General features: G+C 42.0%; 1 protein-coding gene across 1 annotated transcript in view; it reads right to left on the bottom strand.

Moving 5' to 3' along the window:
* Positions 1-20,507, bottom strand: part of RFX6 (regulatory factor X6) — a 215,435-nt gene that overhangs the window by 36,583 nt on the left and 158,345 nt on the right. Inside the window, exon 12 of the mRNA XM_073629129.1 lies at positions 476-620. Within this exon, the coding sequence (XP_073485230.1) occupies positions 476-620 (145 nt within the window). The remainder of the gene's footprint in view (positions 1-475; positions 621-20,507) is intronic.

Raw genomic sequence — 20,507 nt, 5'->3', positions numbered from 1 at the left:
AGCTCCCGAGCTGGATAAATGTAATCTCTGTCATGCTGTGGATGGGTCTATACATATAGGGTTTGTGTTTTGAAGAATTAGATGTTATGTGTGTTTTTATTACTTTTACTTCTTTTCTTCCTTTTAATGACAGACCCTGATGTTATAGTTGAGTTAAAATAATAAACAGTTATATGAATGTGTTTAGTTTTTGAGAATTCCATCAAACGTTTTAGTGCCCCGCAGAGGCACCTGTTGATATGTAAGACAATAATTGATAAAAAGTGCCCAGCGATTTACGTTTAACCTTCTGACCCATTGATCTCTATAGTAGCAAATTAATTAAGTAGCAAATTAATTAGTGAAGTGTATTTGAAATAATTAAATTGCAGTACCAAGTTACTATGCAAGAATAATGAAGAAATAGATTAAACATTTTTTTATAAAATGTATGTATTTTTGAATGCTGCAAAAAAAAGTTTGGTTGCAGACTCACGCTCCGTGTAGACATCACTGTCCGAATCAGCACCACTACAACTGCTAAGAAGAGCCTGAGATCCAATGCTGTACAAGTCTACCTTCTCGATGTCTGCAGTCATGGAGTTTACCACATTCTGATCAAACAAAGCTGGCCGTGCAATCTGGTTAATTAAAATACAGGTTTTAGGTTAAGTTTGAGAGGAAGGCCCCACCTTTTAGGCAATATGGATATCCCAAAAATGATGGCCCTAATACACAAATTCAAAGTAAATGAATAAAAATTGAATACATAAAAAACAAAATAGAATAAAAGAAAAAAAATATATTCAAACTTATTTTAAGACTTCACAAATAAATAAATAAATGAATCAAATAGAAAAAAAAACAGGTTACAAAAAGACCCACAGAAAATTTCATTAAAAACATGTAAAGGAGTCCTCCTTGAAGTGCAATGGACCACAGAATATTATGTATTTTATTGAAAATATATAAGTGTCATGACTATTGGTTGCAGCTCAATTATATAGGAGATTGAACTTTCTAATGTCTGCAACATGCATGTATACAGTTCCTTCAGTAAATAACATCTATTACTCAGACTTCAATAGTGATAACCATCAGGTAGGGGAGAAATAAGTCTTAATAACATGATAATAACATCCTTATTTGGAGGCAAAAAATATTAATGAGGTTACTCAACACGAGAGGCAAAAAGGCTCCTGTAGTAGCCTGAAAATTCTCTAGAATTACTTCAAAGCATATGGTATAACACTGTCCAACTCTGGGTACCAAAATGAATACACTTGCAGTAGCTTCCCTGCATTTAAAGTTTCAAATGCTTAGTAAATCTAGGTGTAGAGAAATATACTGTAATACTTTTTTCATCCTTCAGTTCAGCTTTAAATTAACTATGGTGTTTCAGATCTTGTAACTGACATGCTTGCCAGGAAGTATCACCCCAATAAATTCCATAAATCTGTAACATAGACTATAATGCTGAATAGTAACTGATGGAAAACAAGCCTGTCTAGATAAAGCCATTGATCAAAACATCTCTAGGATAATCACATGGCTTGTACTCATCAGGTTATTGTTATGAAAATAATCCAATTCTGCACACATCAATACAATCGTCAATAGTTCAACACTTCCTTTCAAAGCTGTTGTCTGTGCAGGAGAACACTTCCCTATCAAAGGGTATACATTCTGTGTCACCAATCAGGATTTCATTTATATGTAGCCGGGAGCGGACTACGGTTATCTGACTTTGCAGACTTGCCTCCTATTATTCCAGCTTGATCCTATGCCCCCCTAGTGTTGGACTAGAATCACTGACATTACGTTTCTGAGCACAGAGGAAAGCATTGTGTGAGCTGTAGTGTTCTGGATAGGCATTGCTGAATTGCAGAAATGACTATGGACTACATCTCCCAGCAAACTATCTGCTGACCAGGCCCAGGCTCTCTTGTTTCCTGGATTTTATGGTGTGAGCACCATATCGCCACTGTGTGAGGAGTTTGTGCCTATCACGAGATACACAACCTCCAGCTCCAGCCCCAGAGAGTACAGACGCTGTCCGCTGTCAGGGAGACGCTCTGCAGCATGGCTGAACACTGTGGAACCAATCGGTTCACTGAGTCAGCAAACTGATCGCCATCTCTGCCCATCCGCAGTAAGAAGAATCGTTTGATCTTCCCGTCCGGGATGGTACCGCGGTCCATTAGGATTGGTGAGGGGGCCTTTGTCCACAGATCCCAATGCCTTTCATAAGTACTACACTTTTAACACATTCCCTTGGATTACATATAGGATTGCTACAGGACAGAGACAACAATCTTGCCCTGTTCATTTCTTTGCTAAATAAAGGAATTTTTGTTCTATGAGCTCCAACATGCCAGTGAAGACAGTGCAAGGCAAGGCCTTGCTTTTAGGACATTATTGTTTATTGCTCTTAAAGGGGACACTTTACTGGTAACTATAGTACGTTATCTCTCATTAGGATTAAAAGTATTATAGGCCAGCCCGGGGTTCTTCTTTAAAGCAGAAACATTTCCTTATATCCATTAATAGCTTTCTCAAGGTATCCAACTGTGACTGTGTATATTGTTATCATTGATTTGCCATTACTAACTGCTATTGTTAAATCTCTCTTCTCAAATAAATAAAACCAGAGGGAGTTAAAAACTACTCGCTTTGTGTCTGTGTGTCATTTAACCACTTCAGCCCTGGACCATTTGGCTGCCTAAAGACCAGAGGACTTTTTACAATTTGGCACTGCGTGGCTTTAACTGGTAATTGCGCGGTCATGCAGTGTTGTACCCAAACAAAAGGAAGTGCAAAGGGAGAGGGGATTATAATGGTGCCAGTTTCAAAACAATACACAATATAAATTGTAAGAAGCTTATCAAATTTTATTACAAAAATTTAAAAACAAAATGTAATGATACAAAATAATGAATCACATATACACTGTAATATGGGAGCAAATAGGTGATTTGTTGGCCAGAGAAATGGTGGCCAAGATGGTGATGACAGATCAAATCTTCCCTACTAGTTTTGCCAAAACATTGGCTTCATCGGGGGAATAGAATATATCAAAAAACATATATAGCTCCCAACAGCCCAACAAAGCAGGGCCAATGCGGTCCAGTTCCAGTAGGGCGGCAAGCCCCCACTGCCACTCTCTTGCTGCAGAGGGCAAAGGAAAGACCTAATAAAAACAACAACTTCAATGTTATAGGAAATAGGGGCGCTGTAGTGACCAAATAAATGATCAAGCAGGAATAGGCATGTGCAATGATAGGCTGTAATGGAAGGTTGCCCGGAAGCTGTATAATATAGTCCAGGGCTATTAACCAAATTATGAGTAGGAATAGGCAAGGAACCGAGAGGGAAAAAGAGCCAATGCAGGCAGGCAGGTTTTGCCAAACAAATGGCATTTACAAGCCTTCAATGTAAGAGCACAGCGTAACAGCGCCCCTGTAAGCCAATAAGTCCCAAAAAAAAAAAAAAAGTTTGACATTTTCCCACATGTGGCAAAATATAAAATATTCCATGGATTCAACATCCCTCTCAGCAAATAGCATGGGGTGTCTACTTTCCAAAATGGGGTCATTTGGGGGGGTGGTTTGTGCCATCTGGGCTTTAAATGGCCTCCGAAACTGTGATAAGCAGTGAGGAGTGAAATGAAAAATTTACACCCTTAGAAAGCCTGAAGGCGGTGATTGTTTTTTTGGGGTCCTGTATGCGGCTAGGCTCCCAAAAAGTCACATACTCAGGAGAAGCAGCAGAATGTATTTTGGGGTGTAATTTCACATATGTCCATGGCATGTTTGAGCAATATATCATTTAGTGACTTTGTGCAAAAAAAAAAAAAATTGTCTTTTTCCCGCAACTTGTGTCAAAATATAAAATATTGCATAGACTCGACATGCCTCTCAGCAAACAGCTTGGGGTGTCTACTTTTCAAAATGGGGTCATTTGGGGGGGGGATTTGAACTGTCCTGGCATTTTATGCACAACATTTAGAAGCTTATGTCACACATCACCCACTCTTCTAACCACTTGAAGACAAAGCCCTTTCTGACACTTTTTGTTTACATGAAAAAATATTTTTTTTTTTGCAAGAAAATTACTTTGAACCCCCAAACATTATATATTTTTAAAGCAAAGGCCCTACAGATTAAAATGGTGGGTGTTGCATTTTTTCTTCGCACAGTAATTGCGCAGCGATTTTTCAAACACATTTTTTTTGTAAAAAACACGCTTTTTTTAATTATAATGCACTAAAACACGCTATATTGCCAAATTGTTTGATGAAATAAAAAAGATGATCATAGGCCGAGTACATGGATACCAAACATGACATTCTTTAAAATTGCGCACAAACGTGCAGCGGCGACAAACTATATACATTTTTAAAAGCCTTTAAAAGCCTTTACAGGTTACCACTTTAGATTAACGATGTATGCGTTCGCCTTTGCGCAAGAACAAGGGGGGGCAGGGGTGCTTTTTTTTTTTTTATTATTTATTTTGCTTTTTTATTTTATTTTTATACTGTTCCTTTCCTTTCATTTTTTTAATTATCATTTTTATTGTTATCTCAGGGAATGTAAATATCCCCTATGATAGCAATAGGTAGTGACAGGTACTCTTTTTTGAAAAAATTGGGGTCTATTAGACCCTAGATCTCTCCTCTACCCCAAAGCATCTGACCACACCAAGATGTGATAAAATGCTTTCCCAATTTCCCAATGGCGGTGTTTATATCAGGCGAAATCTAAGTCATGAAATGCTCGTAGCTTCTGGTTTCTTAGGCCATAGAGATGATTGGAGCCATTCTGGTCTCTGATCAGCTCTATGGTTAGCTGGCAGAACCCCTGGCTGCATTCTCAGGTTCCCTGTTGGGACAGGAGAGCCAGAGAAAACCATGGAAGACAGTGGGGGGGGGTTCCCTCCCACTGCTTGTAAAATAATTAGCCACTAGGATTGCTTTTACATGAAAGCCAACTGCTGGCTGAAAAGAATGATACCAAGATGATACCTAAACCCGCAGGCATCATTCTGGTATAACCATTCAAAGTCCAGCAACATACCAGTAGGTTGCTGGTCCTTGATGGGCATATATTGTTATCTTTTTTTTTCATGCAGCCTGTGGGCTGCATGAAAAAAGAAATTGATTGGTGGGTATGCCCACCATTAGAATACCTCCCTTCATCCACCCACTTCCAATGATGGGCATACATGCACCATTTTGTTTTTACTGTGGTGGTGAAATCACCTCCTACAGCGCTGGAGTCATGGCTTTATGTATCGTGGGAGCAAACGCTGTTGCTGTCAAGATAAATAAATCTGCGCTGCAACTGAATGGCGTACCTGCGAAGCAAATGATGGTTAACAATAAAACAAAGTAACATTACAGTATAACAGTAAGACATACCATACCAGCAAAGCAAATACAAAAACAATAGTAAAAAATAAAACATTTTTTAACGCAATCTGTGCCTAAAATATATACAGTGGGGACGGAAAGTATTCAGACCCCTTACATTTTTCACTCTTTGTTATACTGCATTTGCTAAAATCATTTAGGTTAATTTTTTTCCTCATTAATGTACACACAGCACCCCATATTGACAGAAAAACACAGAATTGTTGACATTTTTGCAGATTTATTAAAAAAGAAAAACTGAAATATCATATGGTCCTAAGTATTCAGATCCTTTGCTCAGTATTTAGTAGAAGCACCCTTTTGATCTAATACAGCCATGAGTCTTTTTGGGAAATATGCAACAAGTTTTTCACACCTGGATTTGGGGATCCTCTGCTATTCTTCTTTGCAGATCCTCTCCAGTTTCGTCAAGTTGGATGGTAAACCTTGGTGGACAGCCATTTTTAGGTCTCCCCAGAGATGCTCAATTGGGTTTAAGTCAGGGCTCTGGCTGGGCCATTCAAGAACAGTCACGGAGTTTTTGTGAAGCCACTCCTTCGTTATTTTAGCTGTGTGCTTAGGGTCTTTGTCTTGTTGGAAGGTAAACCTTCGGCCAAGTCTGAGGTCCTGAGCACTCTGGAGAAGGTTTTTGTGCAGGATATCCCTGTACTTGGCTGCATTCATCTTTCCCTCGATTGCAACCAGTTGTCCTGTCCCTGCAGCTGAAAAACACCCCCACAGCATGATGCTGCCACCACCATGCTTCACTGTTGGGACTGTACTGGACAGGTGATGAGCAGTGCCTGGTTTTCTCCACACATACCGCTTAGAATTAAGGCCAAAAAGTTCTATCTTGGTCTCATCAGACCAAAGAATCTTGAAACTGAGGAGAGGCTTCCGTCGGGCCACTCTGCCATAAAGCCCCGACTGGTGGAGGGCTACAGTGATGGTTGACTTTCTACAACTTTCTCCCATCTCCCGACTGCATCTCTGGAGCTCAGCCACAGTGATCTTTTGGTTCTTCTTTACCTCTCTCACCAAGGCTCTTCTCCCCCGAGTTTGGACAGCCAGCTGTAGGAAGAGTTCTGGTCGTCCCAAACGTCTTCCATTTATGGATTATGGAGGCCACTGTGCTCTTAGGAACCTTAAGTGCAGCAGAAATTTTTTTGTAACCTTGGCCAGATCTGTGCCTTGCCACAATTCTGTCTCTGAGCTCTTCAGGCAGTTCCTTTGACCTCATGATTCTCATTTCCTCTGATATGCACTGTGAGCTGTAAGGTCTTATATAGACAGGTGTGTGGCTTTCCTTATCAAGTCTAATCAGTATAATCAAACACAGCTGGACTCAAATATAGGTGTAGAACCATCACAAGGATGATCAGAAGAAATCACCTTAAATATTAAAATAGTTAAATATATGAGTGTCATAGCAAAGGGTCTGAATTTTTAGGACCATGTGATATTTCAGTTTTAATTTTTTAATAAATCTGCAAAAATGTCAACAATTCTGTGTTTTTCTGTCAATATGGGGTGCTGTGTGTACATTAATGAGGAAAAAATGAACTTAAATGATTTTAGCAAATGGCTGCAATATATCAAGGAGTGAAAACTTTAAGGGGGTCTGAATACTTTCCATCCCCACTGTATGCCGAAGCATGGGGGCATCCGCCCCAAAAGTTAGGAGCAAGTCGCTCCTCCACCCCTGCTGCCCCCATGCTTCGGCATATGTGATCTTTTTTTTTAACTGTGGTGGTGAAATCACCTCCTACAGTGCTGGAGTCATGGCTTTATGTATCGTAGGAGCAAAAGCTTTTGCTGTCAAGATAAATAAATCAGCACTGCAGCTGAATGGCGTACCTAAAAAAAATGGTTAAAAACATTGCAGAATAGAATACAGTAAAAAAGAGCAGAATAGAGAGAATAGAGAGAGAGAGAGCACAACAAAACGACAAAAATTTTTTGTTTTTTTTATCTTATATATATATTTTTTTTTTTTACACTTTTATTTGTAACTGTAACGGTTCGGTTCCAGGTTCGGGTCTCTCAAAATGAGATGGCATCTTGGGAGACCCTGTGAAAGTGTGTCCTAGTCTGTGCAGTGCTGTACCCTACGCTAAAAATCCACTAGTGTATGGTAGCGTTCAAAGCATTCACCAGTGCAGAGACCAGGATTGTCAGGACAGGAGGGACAATAATAGCGGGTGTCACGCCTATATCCGCGCTTGCTACAGACACGACATCTTCTTTGGGGGGCTTGTTGGGTAGGGGTACTAGGGAGGACATACGGAAAATGCCTCTCATTCAGCCGGCTTACTGCATTTGGATTGGGAAGGTGAGCTGAAGCACCGTCTGGAAACAGAAGGGCTCTGACGATCTCTTCCTGAAGCTCTGTATAGCACATGAGCGTTCAGCAAAGCCAATTGAAATAAATAAACAGACACTTTTTTGTACCAGCGTCTGGCCTTACGGGCAGCTAGGTACGGCACCAACAACTGGTTGCTGAGGTCCACCCCTCCCATATTTTGGTTATATTCGTGTACACAGAGGGGTTTCTCAACAACACCAGTCGCCATAGGAATTTGGACCGTCGTGTCTGCATGAAGGGAGGACAGAACGAAACAATTCTTATTATCCCTCCACTTCACAGCGAGCAAGTTATTACACTTCAAGCAGGCTCTCTCCCCCCAGCCTAAGACGAGAATCTACACGCCTCCGGGGTAAGCCCCGGCAAATAGATGGCACGGTGCCACATGCGTCAATCTGATGATCAAACAAGTGACTAAAAAGTGGCACGCTCGTGTAATGATTGTCCACATACAAATGGTACCCCTTTCCGAATAAGGGTGACACCAAGTCCCACACAATCTTGCCAGCGCTCCCTATGTAATCTCGGCAGTTTGGCGGCTCTACGTGACTATCTCTTCCCTCGTAAACCTCAAAACTATATGTATAGCCTGTTGCCCTGTCACAGAGCTTATACATCTTGACCCCGTATCTGGCACGCTTGTTGGGAAGATACTGTTTGAAAGACAAGCGGGCAGAAAATTTAATCAGGGACTCATCAACGCAGACAACTTGATCGGGAGTAAACAAGGCTGCAAAATGTTGGTTGAAGTGGTTTATGAGGGGCCAAATTTTGTAGAGCCGATCGTATCCAGGGTCTCCACAAGGACGACAGAGTTCATTGTCGTTGAAGTGCATGAACCACAAGATCGGCTCGTATTGTGCCCTGGCCATGGAAGCAGAAAACACGGATGTATGGTGAATTGGGTCAGTGGACCAATATGACCGCAACTCATTCTTTTTAGTTACGACCATGAGGAGGGATAGGCCCAGAAAGGTCTTAAATTCAGATACCGTAATTGGTTTCCAATCTCTGGCAAGGGAGGACAACTGGGGATTAGCGGCGATGAATTGACCAGCATACAAATTACTTTGGTTCACAATAAATCTATAGAGATCTCCCGTGAAAAAACAGTGAATAAAAATCAAGTGACATAAATCAACTGTTTCCACCTGAATTCCGGTTTGGCCAGTGAATGGGGGAAGTACGGGTGCTGCAGAAGTGGTGGGCTCCCAATTAGGATTGGCAAATTCTGCAGGAAGGACACTATGGGCACGACCGGCCTGTCTTTGTCTTCTTGGTGGCAGCGGGACACTACTTGTGTTTGCCACCTCGCCAGCTTGAACTGCACTTATGGGACTCGCCATGTCACCACGTGATACTGCAGTGTTGGATGTACGACTAGGGTGTACTAGGCCGCTGGTGCTTGCCAGTTCACCAGAAGGATGAGCGGCACTAGTACTTCTCTGCTCCATATGAGAGCCCTGCGGTTCTTGCACCCCAACAACAGCAGAAGAAGATCGGAGTCTGGTATGCCTGACCTTGGGAGGGTCCACAACTCCGTTGTCAGAGCTATCTGTCCTGGAGCCGCTGTGGTCTACAGGATCTTATTCTGAGCCTGAATCTGACAGATGAGTGACTTCCTCTTCACTATCTGTCATGCTCAGATACGTGTAGGCCTTTTCACTAGTGTACCTTCGATTTGCCATTTTGGGCTCTAAATTTACTGGTACACTAATGAGACTCACAGGAAAAAAAGCTCCTAGGCTGTCAGCAACTGTATCAAACGCCACCAAGAAAACTGTTAGCGATCGCAGGGATCAGGCCTGACTCTGCGAATGCTGCAGTTATGTGTTTAGTGTTTTGTAAGCGACAGTGATCGATCGATACTGCACTTGGGTGGGCTGGGCGGAGGGGCAAAATTCAGGTGCTAGCAGGTATCTGGGCTGATCCTGCCAACACTGTGTTTTTGGGAACCCTAAACTGCTAGGGACGCTTGTATAGATCTGATCAGATATTGATCCGTTCAGACCCTATACCACTAAGGGAGGTGTATGCTGCGTGCAAGGGTGTTAGTGCTATTGGCACTAATCTGACGCTGCCTGAGGCAACGCAGACCCTGACTGACCCTAAAACCTAATTGATATTACCCGCCGGGCGATCAGGGGGTTAAACCATTATTGGGTAATTAACGGCGGGTGCCCTTATGCTATAAAAAACAAACTAACTAACCAGCGTCACCCGTAACACTTATAGGGTGATCACTGGTGACAGGGGGTGAAAGGGTTAACTAGGGGGCAATCAGGGGGTTAAAACCTTTATTAGGTAATATATGGGAGTACCTGAAGCTATAAAAACCTGACGGTGAACCTAAATAGCTAACTGGCTAACTAGTGTCACCTGTGATACTTATACGGTGATCACTGGTGACAGGGGGTGAAAGGGTTAACTAGGGGGCATTCAGGGGGTTAAAACCTTTATTAGGTAGTATATGGGGGTACCTGATGCTATAAAAACCTAAATATTTAACAGGCTAACTAGTGTCACCCGCGACACTAATACGGCGATCAGAAAAAAGATTGCTTAGTGACACTGGCGACAGGAGGTGAAAGGGTTAACTGGGGGGCGATCAAGGGGTTAAACCTTTATTAGGGGGGGTTAGGGGGGTACCCTAGACCTAAAGGGGCCTACCACTAACTGCCCTAACACTTATAACAGTCACAAAATGACACCAATGCAGTGATCAGTAAAAAAATTCAAACTGCTATTGGTGTCACTGTGACAGGGGGTGCGGGGGGGGGGGTGATCGGGGGGGTCGTTGTGGGGGTGATTTATGTGCCTACGTGTACTGGTGTTAGTGTGCTGTTGGTGTAACTCTGATGTCTCCTCTCCTCGGGCACCGGAACTAAAAGGCTTCACGAGGAGAGATGACATCACTTCCTCTGCTTCTGTTTACAGTTTCAGAGGCAGAGGAAGCTTCTCATTCGTCAGGAGCGATCGTGAGAGAGAGGCCATGAATCAGTGGCCTCCCTCTTAGGACAGATCACTCCTGGAACAATGCCGACCGCCTCAGGCACCGGGTGGGGGTGCGCCGCGCCCCCTGCCTGTGGGAGGGGAGTAACATACCCATATGTTACTCTGCCTGCCCGTGCCATTCTGCCGACATATATCATCGTGAGGCGGTCGGCAAGTGGTTAAAGGTGTACACAACATATCTGAACCTAGTGTGTCAGAGGGGCTGGAGAGTTCACAGGGTCATGGCTGCACAGGAGAGCATGCATTACCAAGCAACCCCCGAGGGGGCAGTGCTACATATATTTGCAGTGTAAAGACATGCAACTGTGAGTCACAAACATGTTTTTTTCATGCAATATAAAGAGAAAAGCGATTCTCCAGTCAGTTCATATAGAGAAATTGCAGTGTAATAAATGCCAAATAAACAGACTGATGTGTCTTTTACATATGAGTAAGTCCCACTGGTGTGTTTCTAATATCTGCTGTGTGTGTGTCTCACTATACACTCACTGCACACATTGGCTGGGTATAGATAAGGAAGGAAATAAGGGGGTCCAAACCTAGCAGAGCTTCTGCAGCATGAGCAACCCACCCAGACACCCGGGGCAAATGACCTTCATTTTCTTGTCTGGTGCCCAGTGTATCAATACTGTTGCCACTCATTCAATTCTCTGTCGACTGGAAAAATGTTGCTACAGGGCAGTCACATTTGTTGTCTGCAAACTGAGGAGGGTGGCCTTAAACAGGGCACAGCCTATCAAGCCCCACGTCATCTGCAGCACAGCACCCATACTTTTCTGCCAGCAGCAGTGAACAGGCTGAAGTTGCAGCCAGCCTTGTCTCTTCAGAAGGGAGAGAGTAAGTAATTGTGTATGTATACAGTGCCTTGAAAAGATATTCATATCCCTTTAAATGTATGTCATGTTACAACCAAAAACGTAAATATATTTTATTGGGATTATATGTGATAGACCAACACAAAGTGGCACATAATTGTGAAGTGGGAGGGAAATTCTAAATGGTTTTCAATTTTTTTTTACAAATAAATAAAAGTGTGGCATGCATTTGTATTCAGCCCCCTTTACTCTGATGCCCCTAACTAAAATATAGTGGAACCAATTGCCTTCAGAAGTCATCTAATTAGTAAATAGAGTCCACCTTTGTGTAATTTAATCTCAGAACCTTAGGGAACAAACAGCACCATAAAGGTCAAGAAACAGACCAGACAGGTCAGGGATAAAGTTAAGAAGTTTAAGGCATGGTTAGGTTATAAAAAAAATACAACATGGAATGGTTACCCCAAGGGTTTTTTTAGCACCAACTTGATTAAGTTAGAAATAGTGATTTTTAACAAAAGTATTTTTATTATACCAAAATGGGATTCAAATTCATGAATTTGTCTAAAATATGAGCTCTGCTTACACATTAAAGGACATTTTCCATCATATATCGCGATAATAGCACAGTTCTGTAAAGTCATTCTTTTTAACAAAATTAGTAATTTTTAGGGCGAAGAATGGGCAAATTTAATGTCAGGGTATGAGACTGATTTCAAACAGGGGGATCAGATTGAAACGCAAATCTCTTCTCTTGTCCAAAAGTTAGGTAGAATTTTAGAAAAAAAAGTCTGCACTCTTTTGGCACACCAAGTCGTTTGATCGGTACACAAGAGAAAAAATCAACCCATTTGGGTTGAGCATACAAATTTTTCCAAATTTAGAACAGATAAGTGAAGAATGGAAAAAAGAATGGAAAATAAATTTGCAGCAATGTTCACAAGAAATGATGGCCATCCTTACTAGGGAGTACAACAAACAGATTGGGTTGTTGTACACGGAGATTAGTAGTCTGGAGTTGCCATTGGCTCCTTTCAAACACCATGCCTTATACTCCAAACTACAGACAAAACGAAAAGAAAATTTGTCAGCTTTTAACAAAAATATTTTACAAAGAAAAGAGACCAAGTTCTGGAGAGACAAAACGGCATTCTCGGAGGGGAGGACATACAAATGGAATACTAACAACATACATTTGAAAAGACAGCATAAATCTAGAGATCAGCAATCACATAGCAAACCCAGCAATTCCTTTCAAACAAATTCACCTTCCTCTACAGTCTGGGTCCAAGATCATTCACATCGAGTCTGCAGGCTTGCTCCCCCCAAACGAACAGAGGAGGGAAGGGACTGAAACCCTATGTAATATGGATCTAACAAGACAACTAAATGTCATTAACCTGTCTTCACACTCTATAACACAAGCTGAGATACAGGTATTGTCAACAGAATTTTGATCTCTTTGAGGTTGTCACTTATTTACAACTCTTCGCATGCAAATTAATGCTAAAATGTAGAAACGCTAAAAGTAATACCGATATAGGCACCACTAATTGGTCCCAATACAGTATGAGGGAATTTAAAGCATTACGCGACCTGACTCTTCCATTTCAAGAAAGCAATACAAATGACCTGATAGATCAGTTAGATCTGTATAAGTTGTTTGAAGATACCAACAAATCCACACAAAATCCAGTTATCCTGTTTAAAAAAACCTTCCACCTAATTTCCTTCATTAAATACAAATCCTAACATAGCTACATTTTTGAAACAAACATTAAAAGACATCTGTTTGTTGCCACACAAGAAAAAAACTCCTCAAAATCTGTCTTCAGACGAATACAGAGCTTTGGAATCCCTGCGTAACAAGGAATCGATCATAATAAAGCCATCAGACAAAGGTGGGTATGTTGCCCGCATGGACAACCAAGTCTACAAGTCGATGTGTCAGAAAATTCTAGACAACAGAGACTGGTATAGATCCATCCCGGTCAGGCTTATAGATAAACTTAATAAGAATTTTACAACATTGTAGATCAAGCGAATGAGGGTGGTACAATTTGCAAGGACCTATACGAATTTGTTAGGACCAAGCATCCCAGGGTACCTACCTTCTACAGCTTACCCAAAATACATAAAAACCCAGTAAGCCCAACTGGGCGACTAATAGTCTCCGGCAATGGAGGCATTTCCGAAAATTTAAGTAGAGTAATTGATGCATATCTACAACCCTACGTTCGGACCTTGCCTTCATTTATCAAAGATATCATTCATTTTTTGCAGACGATTGATGAATTAACCATCTCTGAAGATTCCATTCTTGTTACCATTGATGTGGAGGCCCTATATAGCTCAATTTCCCACATCAGGGGCTTGGCAGCTCTACAAAGGATCCTCCAACAGTGCTCTTAATGTGACAAGGCCCTTAACAAATGAATTCTCTGAGGATTGGAATATATCCTCAGTCACAATTTGTTCACCTTTGATGGTTCCCACTACCTCCGGGTACAAGGTGTAGCGATGGGGACTTGCTGCGCCCCATCATATACCAACCTGTACCTGGGGGAGTGAGAACAATCCCTTCTCAGTGGCAAGGATTTTGTCGAGTACATGAGCCATATTTCTACATGGCTCCGGTACATCGAAGACATCTTCGTCATATGGGAGGGGACAGAGGATACTCTTTTGGAGTTCTTTCAACAGATTAATATCGACAATCACAACCTAAATTTCACCATGGTCCATGACAAAAAAACTATTACATTCCTAGATATTCAGGTGAATCATAACTTGGAGGGAAAACTATGCGGCGCTCTGTTTCGTAAAAATACTATTGGCAACACAGCGCTGCATGGGGAGAGTTTCCATCTAACCCCTCTAAAAAATCCCATTCCATATGGACAATATCTTCGTCTACGCAGAAACTGTTCCAATGACATTCTGTTTAAAGAAGAGGCCGGTAAACTTCAAAATAGACTGCTAGTGAGAGGGTACAATCGTTCCTGTTTATGTAAAGCTTGCAACAAAACAATTCATTAATCACGTCATGAACGTTTGTTCAAACACAAATCTAAAAGTAATTCTGATTTTGACCTAACAAGAATAATCATGCATTTTTCCAAACAGCACACGCAAATGAAGGAAATTATGCAAAGACACTGGACTATACTTAAAGTCCAACAATTCATGATTGAAACCCCGTCAATTATCTACAAACGAGCTACCTCTATCAAAGATAGGTTAGTTCAGAGTGAGTACAAAAGGGAGTCCAGTAGAAAACACTGCCCACTTTATGGTTCTTTTCTATGTGGACACTGCTCCTATTGTTCCCTCATTAGAAAGGAGAAATCCTTTTCTCTTTCCAATGGTGAGACCTTTAGGCCAACACACTTTGCCAACTGTCAAACACATGGCATAGTCTATCTAATGGTGTGCGGTGCCTTTTACAAAAACAAAACTTCACTTCATCTGCCAAGGTAATTAAAGTGGGGTTCCCCCCAAAAAAAAAAACTACATGAAAAATTAAAAAAAAAGAAATACAAAAAAACATTTGGATATATTTTTTTTTTTACTTACTAAATGCCTGTTGCTAGGTGGTCCCTCGTAGTCTGCCTCTTCCAGTGCCTTGGCTGGTGACATCACTTCCCCCTCGGCACAGGAGGGGCTCAGCTCTGCTCCCTCCCTCCTGTCAATCATCTGGGACCCATTACAGGTCCCAGGTGACTGAGCGGCCAATCACAGCGCTCGGTGCCGCTCGCGCATGCGCAGTGGGTGCCAGGCTGTGAAGCTACAGCCCAGCGCCCACAGTTGCAATACCGGCGCCGCTGAATGGAGGGGGAGACGAGCGGGGCTTCGATCCCCCGCATCGCTGGACCCAGGGACAGGTAAGTGTCCGATTAAGTCAGCAGCTGCAGTATTTGTAGCTGCTGACTTTTAATTTTTCTTTTTTTTTACTGGACGCCCTGGATGGAACTCCTCTTTAAGTCTATTTTTGTTTGCACATTTCAGTTTTTATCCTTTTACCTCCCGCCTTTCGGTGTTTTTTTTTGTGGTTTTTATAGCCAGTTACCTTAGTCATTAAAACTTTAGATTTATGTTTTTTTATGCAGTTTTTCACACATGTACACATTAATACTTTGATCCCACACTTATTGCTAACACACGGATACTGCCCACATATACCTATTTTTCACTTTATCTTTTTTATCATGTTAGGTCCTCTCTTCTTATTAAACACATACACCATAAATAAATTTCCTCAACAATACACGTGATTTTTCACACACATTTTTTTTCAGATATTTTTATATTCTATATATAATTTTTTATATATATTGTTGTTTTTGTTTGAACTCTAAATAAGACACATATACAAGATAAATAGTGTGAAATATACATGAACATATCTTACAATTAAAATCAATTAACATGAACAATACTATAAATATTCCCTTTTGTTGCTAGTCTGGTATTTTCTGTCACTCTGTCAGCACTACTAAAGCAGGATTATCTATTATTTACTCATTTAATATTATTTAGGGACTGCATCGCAGGTGCTATCTGTTTTCTTCTTTTCTGGTCCAAGAGTGTGGCTTCTTGTAAGCTTTTTGGAGATAGATTCTGCCTTGGGGAGATGGGGACGGCTCAAGGTGGCCTCTGGATCACTGAACTTCTTTTAAATTTCTGGTTATAGGACTTTTTCCCACTTCTACTCTCTAGCGGTAAATGTATCATTATTATGTATGTAGCTGCCTGTAAGGAGATTCCATAATACATTGCATTATTGATTGATTATTGATTATACCCTAACATGAGATATGTTTAGAACTGCTTATTTGCTTACCTAATATAATGAAATACTTTAGTGTATGTAACAAACTGCACCTTACATCTTGTGACAGTATTACTTAATAACTGATTATCTCATTTATGTCTGATGTCTTCATCTAAGGAAACATCCGTTTGTGGTTTCTATCTGTACACTGTTGCTGGGTATGAAAGGCCAACGGCGGCCAGAATTAGCTTTTTTAGGAAGTTGTGATTGGGCATCTCATGGTCAGCAGACGATAACAGAAAGTAAGGAATCTTTTGAACTGTAATGACTTGAACTATAGGGGTTAACATTAGGGTCACAAGATGAAGACATTACTAATATATGGAAAATCACAAGATTAAGAAATTACTAAATATGCTAATGAACATTTATGTGTATCATTTTGATTGGCCCCCAAATGGGGCAGAGTCTTGTAGAGGCACAGCATAAAACAGCAAATCATTCAATAAACTATTGTAATCATTCAGCATACCTGGTGTGTGTATGTGTAATTGATTAACCGCCGGCGAGGGCCTCCACTGAGCCATCTCAAGAGCCTAGGCCACAAGGAGAAGACGGGCGCCTAACAGTTTTGGTACCAGAAGTGGGGTGTGTTTGAGCAGGTAAGTCATTTTACTCCTTTTTACCTATTTTTTGGTAATTGGTGTTGATGCTTGCCATGTTCAAATAACCTTGTATACCCACCTATTTACATAACTGTGCCTTCGCAACGGACTAGGCTGGTCCCTTGGAGGGTTAAGAAGGGCTCGCAGGTTTTTTGGTTTTTTGTTTTTTTTTTTTAAATAGTCTGACTAGGTTGGTCTGACTGTGTTAGGTAGATATATGTGTGTTTAAAACTCGGGAAGTATAGAATACGCCCGTAGTATAAGGAGTGGCTGAGTGGACGCCCAATTTTTGGGGAAAATATTGAAAAGTGCACTTATTATAACATGTTCATATAATGTAACTTTATTTGGCCACTGTATATAAGATTTTGCTTGTTTTCTTTTAGGTACCACCGTAAGTATATACAGTAGTTAGAGTGTATAGAGAATTAGAGAATTAGAGATAAGTGTATGATATATATGTGTATGACAACTGAATGTAAAGTACTGTATTGATTTGAAAGATTTTATTAAGGCATTACACATATATGCACTAAATGAACAACATAAATCAGGAACCCGATTGTAGTGAGATAGCACCCGCTTGCCCACATTGCACGTTTGGTTTACTGTTCCTTAGTGTTGACAGGACGTGGATCCTGCTCACCACTAGACCAACCGGGTTTTCATACCGACTTGGTGCAAGGGGAGTATATCCTACCACAAGGAGGGGTTTCCTATACCGAGTACTGAGGGTTAACCTACATAGCTATATCAGCCCCACAGCGATAACAGACGAGGGGACTTATTCCCAAGTCAGGGAACAGATTATAGCACAAACAGGTTGCTTTCATCTCTGTCCCTGTACTAGACACACCCTGCCAAGGTTATTAGATAGGGAATTCTGCGGCAACCCAGACCATGGCCAATCCATCCCCATATGAGTATGTTAAAAACACACTACCGGGGCCACAGGTAGAACCGTTTTGGACACAGGTCAGAGAGAGGTGCCAACAATTGGGGATACATGACCAGGGGCCAGTAGGTCCCTGTTCTGAAGACGAGTGGAAGGAAGTGAGCAAGGTGTGTCAGGTACACAAACACTCCTACCCACCTGGGAAGTGGGAAGACACCCAATACATGAAAGATTGTTACAAAATATGGAACAAATGCTTAGCCAAATATAAAACAAAGTATGTAACTAAAGCCCCCACACCAAAACCTGTAAACTCACCCGCCCTATCACAGCAACCCGAAGCACCCCCCCTTATGTGATGGTTAAACAAGAGGATGGAACATTGGGTCCATGTCTTCAGCTGTATCCATCTTTGGATCCAGCAGTATTGGCTACCATGGTATATGGGACAGCTGATCAGGCACAAGTTACACGATGGGAAAACGAAAGTAGGAACAGGGAAGAGGAAGTCCGGGCAGAAGGTATACGTAGGAGGGAAGAAGAGAGGATTATGAGGTTGGATCCGAAGGAAAGAGAATTAGAAGAGAAGTTAAAAGAGCTTAAGAAGAGAAAGGGATGGAATGTCCCTGGAAAAGGGAGAAGAGGAAGGAGTCAGGAAGTTAAGCCCCAGGGAAAAGGAATGGGAGGAGAAACAGAAAGAATTTAATAAGAAACAGCAGGAAGAGCAAGAGAGGATAAAAAAGAAATGGGAAGATTTAGAGGCATACGAGAGGAAACTAGAGAAAGAGGCAAGAAGGATTAAGGAAGCTGAGGAAAAGATAATTTCACAGCCATCCACCACACTCAGAAGCCAAACTAAACCGGCCATAAGCCCAAAACCCACACAGGAGAAAAGGGAGCAATTGACATTAACTGAGGGAGAGCAGGGTGAATCATCCACTGGGGAAACGGAGATAGAAATGGAACAGGAAACTCTAGGTGCCACCTTTAAAGCACCACTTATGCATATAGGGGAGACGGTAGTGCATATTCCCCTACCCCTAGGCACACTGTCAAAAATAAAGGAGTTATGCCCCAGCCCAAAGAAAAGCCCTAGGGAGGCTGGCGCTTTCCTTGCAAAATACAGTGCAGGGACGAGCCTGGATAAGGAAGATATAGCAGGGATTCTTAGTATAATTGACCCTGACAGTCCAGAAGGGCATCCCGTAGATGCCTTATGGACAGCCCACATAGAAGAAAATAAAGATTGGGTGGCTTTTTGGAAAGGTATGGGGAATCATTGGTCTACTATATACAAGGGTTCATCTGCACTTCAGGAACTTATCCTAGCAAAACAGGGACCGAAGGAAAAGTTCTATGAATTTTGTACCCGGGTATATGGTCTGTGGAAAGCAGTAGATAACGCCAACCCCCAGTTGTTCACCACCACCATTATGGCTGGTGGCGATACGAAGGTGACACAGTTGCTTAAATTCACTAATCCAAAATGGGTCCAACACCACCCCCCGTCGCCTTCAGGATATCAGGTATCCTCACCCACCACAACCCCAACCACCCCCACCACAACCCCAATACCAGCCTCAGCCTAATAGACCACCCCCACGCATCCCGATGCAGTGGCCATCCGCTCGGCGGACACCACAATAGGGATGCCAAGAGTATGTCCCGTCCCTCAGCCTTGTGTGTTACAATCCATCATGGAAAAGTCTTCCGCAGGTACTATTGCGGGTAGACAATCACCTGATATGTCTATTGTTGGATTCAGGGGCTACATTCAGTAGTTTGAATGATGCCATATATGACACACCGCACTGCACTGAGGGAAACTCTATTGGTATAAATGGGACATCAGTTACCCACCCCATCACTCCACCATTGCCCGTGGCCACTCCAGAGGGGCAGGAACTGTGCACCCAGAGTTTTGCTGTCCTTGTGGATTGCCCAGTATCTTTAATGGGGAGGGACCTACTCTCAAAACTAAATATCACCATTAAATTTGACAGAGGGGGCTCCCTCACTGCCAGCTCACCGTTCTGCGATTTACATGCTCCAAAGAGACACACTTTCAGGGGACTCTTTGCAGCATTGCCACCCACTCTAGAAACACATGCTATATGGGCAGACAACAAAGGGAGTGTGGGTTTTATTAACTGTACACCTTACACACCACAAATGCGTCCAGACTCTGAAGTACAATATCACAAGCAATACCCCCTGCCACTTGAAAAAATTGAAGGCATCACACCATTAATCAATGATTACATAGCAAAAGGGATTCTGAAACACATTATAAGCCCCTGGAATACACCAATCTACCCTGTGAAAAAGGCAAATGGGGAGTGGAGGCTTGTACAGGACCTAAGGGCCGTTAACAAGCAGGTTATACCTCTGCCACCTTTGGTAGCAGATATTTCTTTCATCTTTTTGAAAATACCTGCTGATTCCCTTTGCTACACAGTAGTAGACCTGGCGAATGCATTCTTTAGCATCCCGATCGATGATGGGGTATTGCCCATGTTTTCATTCTCATGGGGGAGGGGTAAACAGTTGACCTGGTCAAGATTACCGCAGGGGTACGTGGACAGTCCA

The sequence above is a fragment of the Aquarana catesbeiana genome, linkage group LG04, assembly GCF_042186555.1.
Source record: "Aquarana catesbeiana isolate 2022-GZ linkage group LG04, ASM4218655v1, whole genome shotgun sequence".
Lineage (NCBI taxonomy): Eukaryota > Metazoa > Chordata > Amphibia > Anura > Ranidae > Aquarana > Aquarana catesbeiana.
The sequence above is the reverse complement of the archived record's forward strand: the minus strand, read 5'-3'. Positions and strand labels throughout refer to the sequence as shown.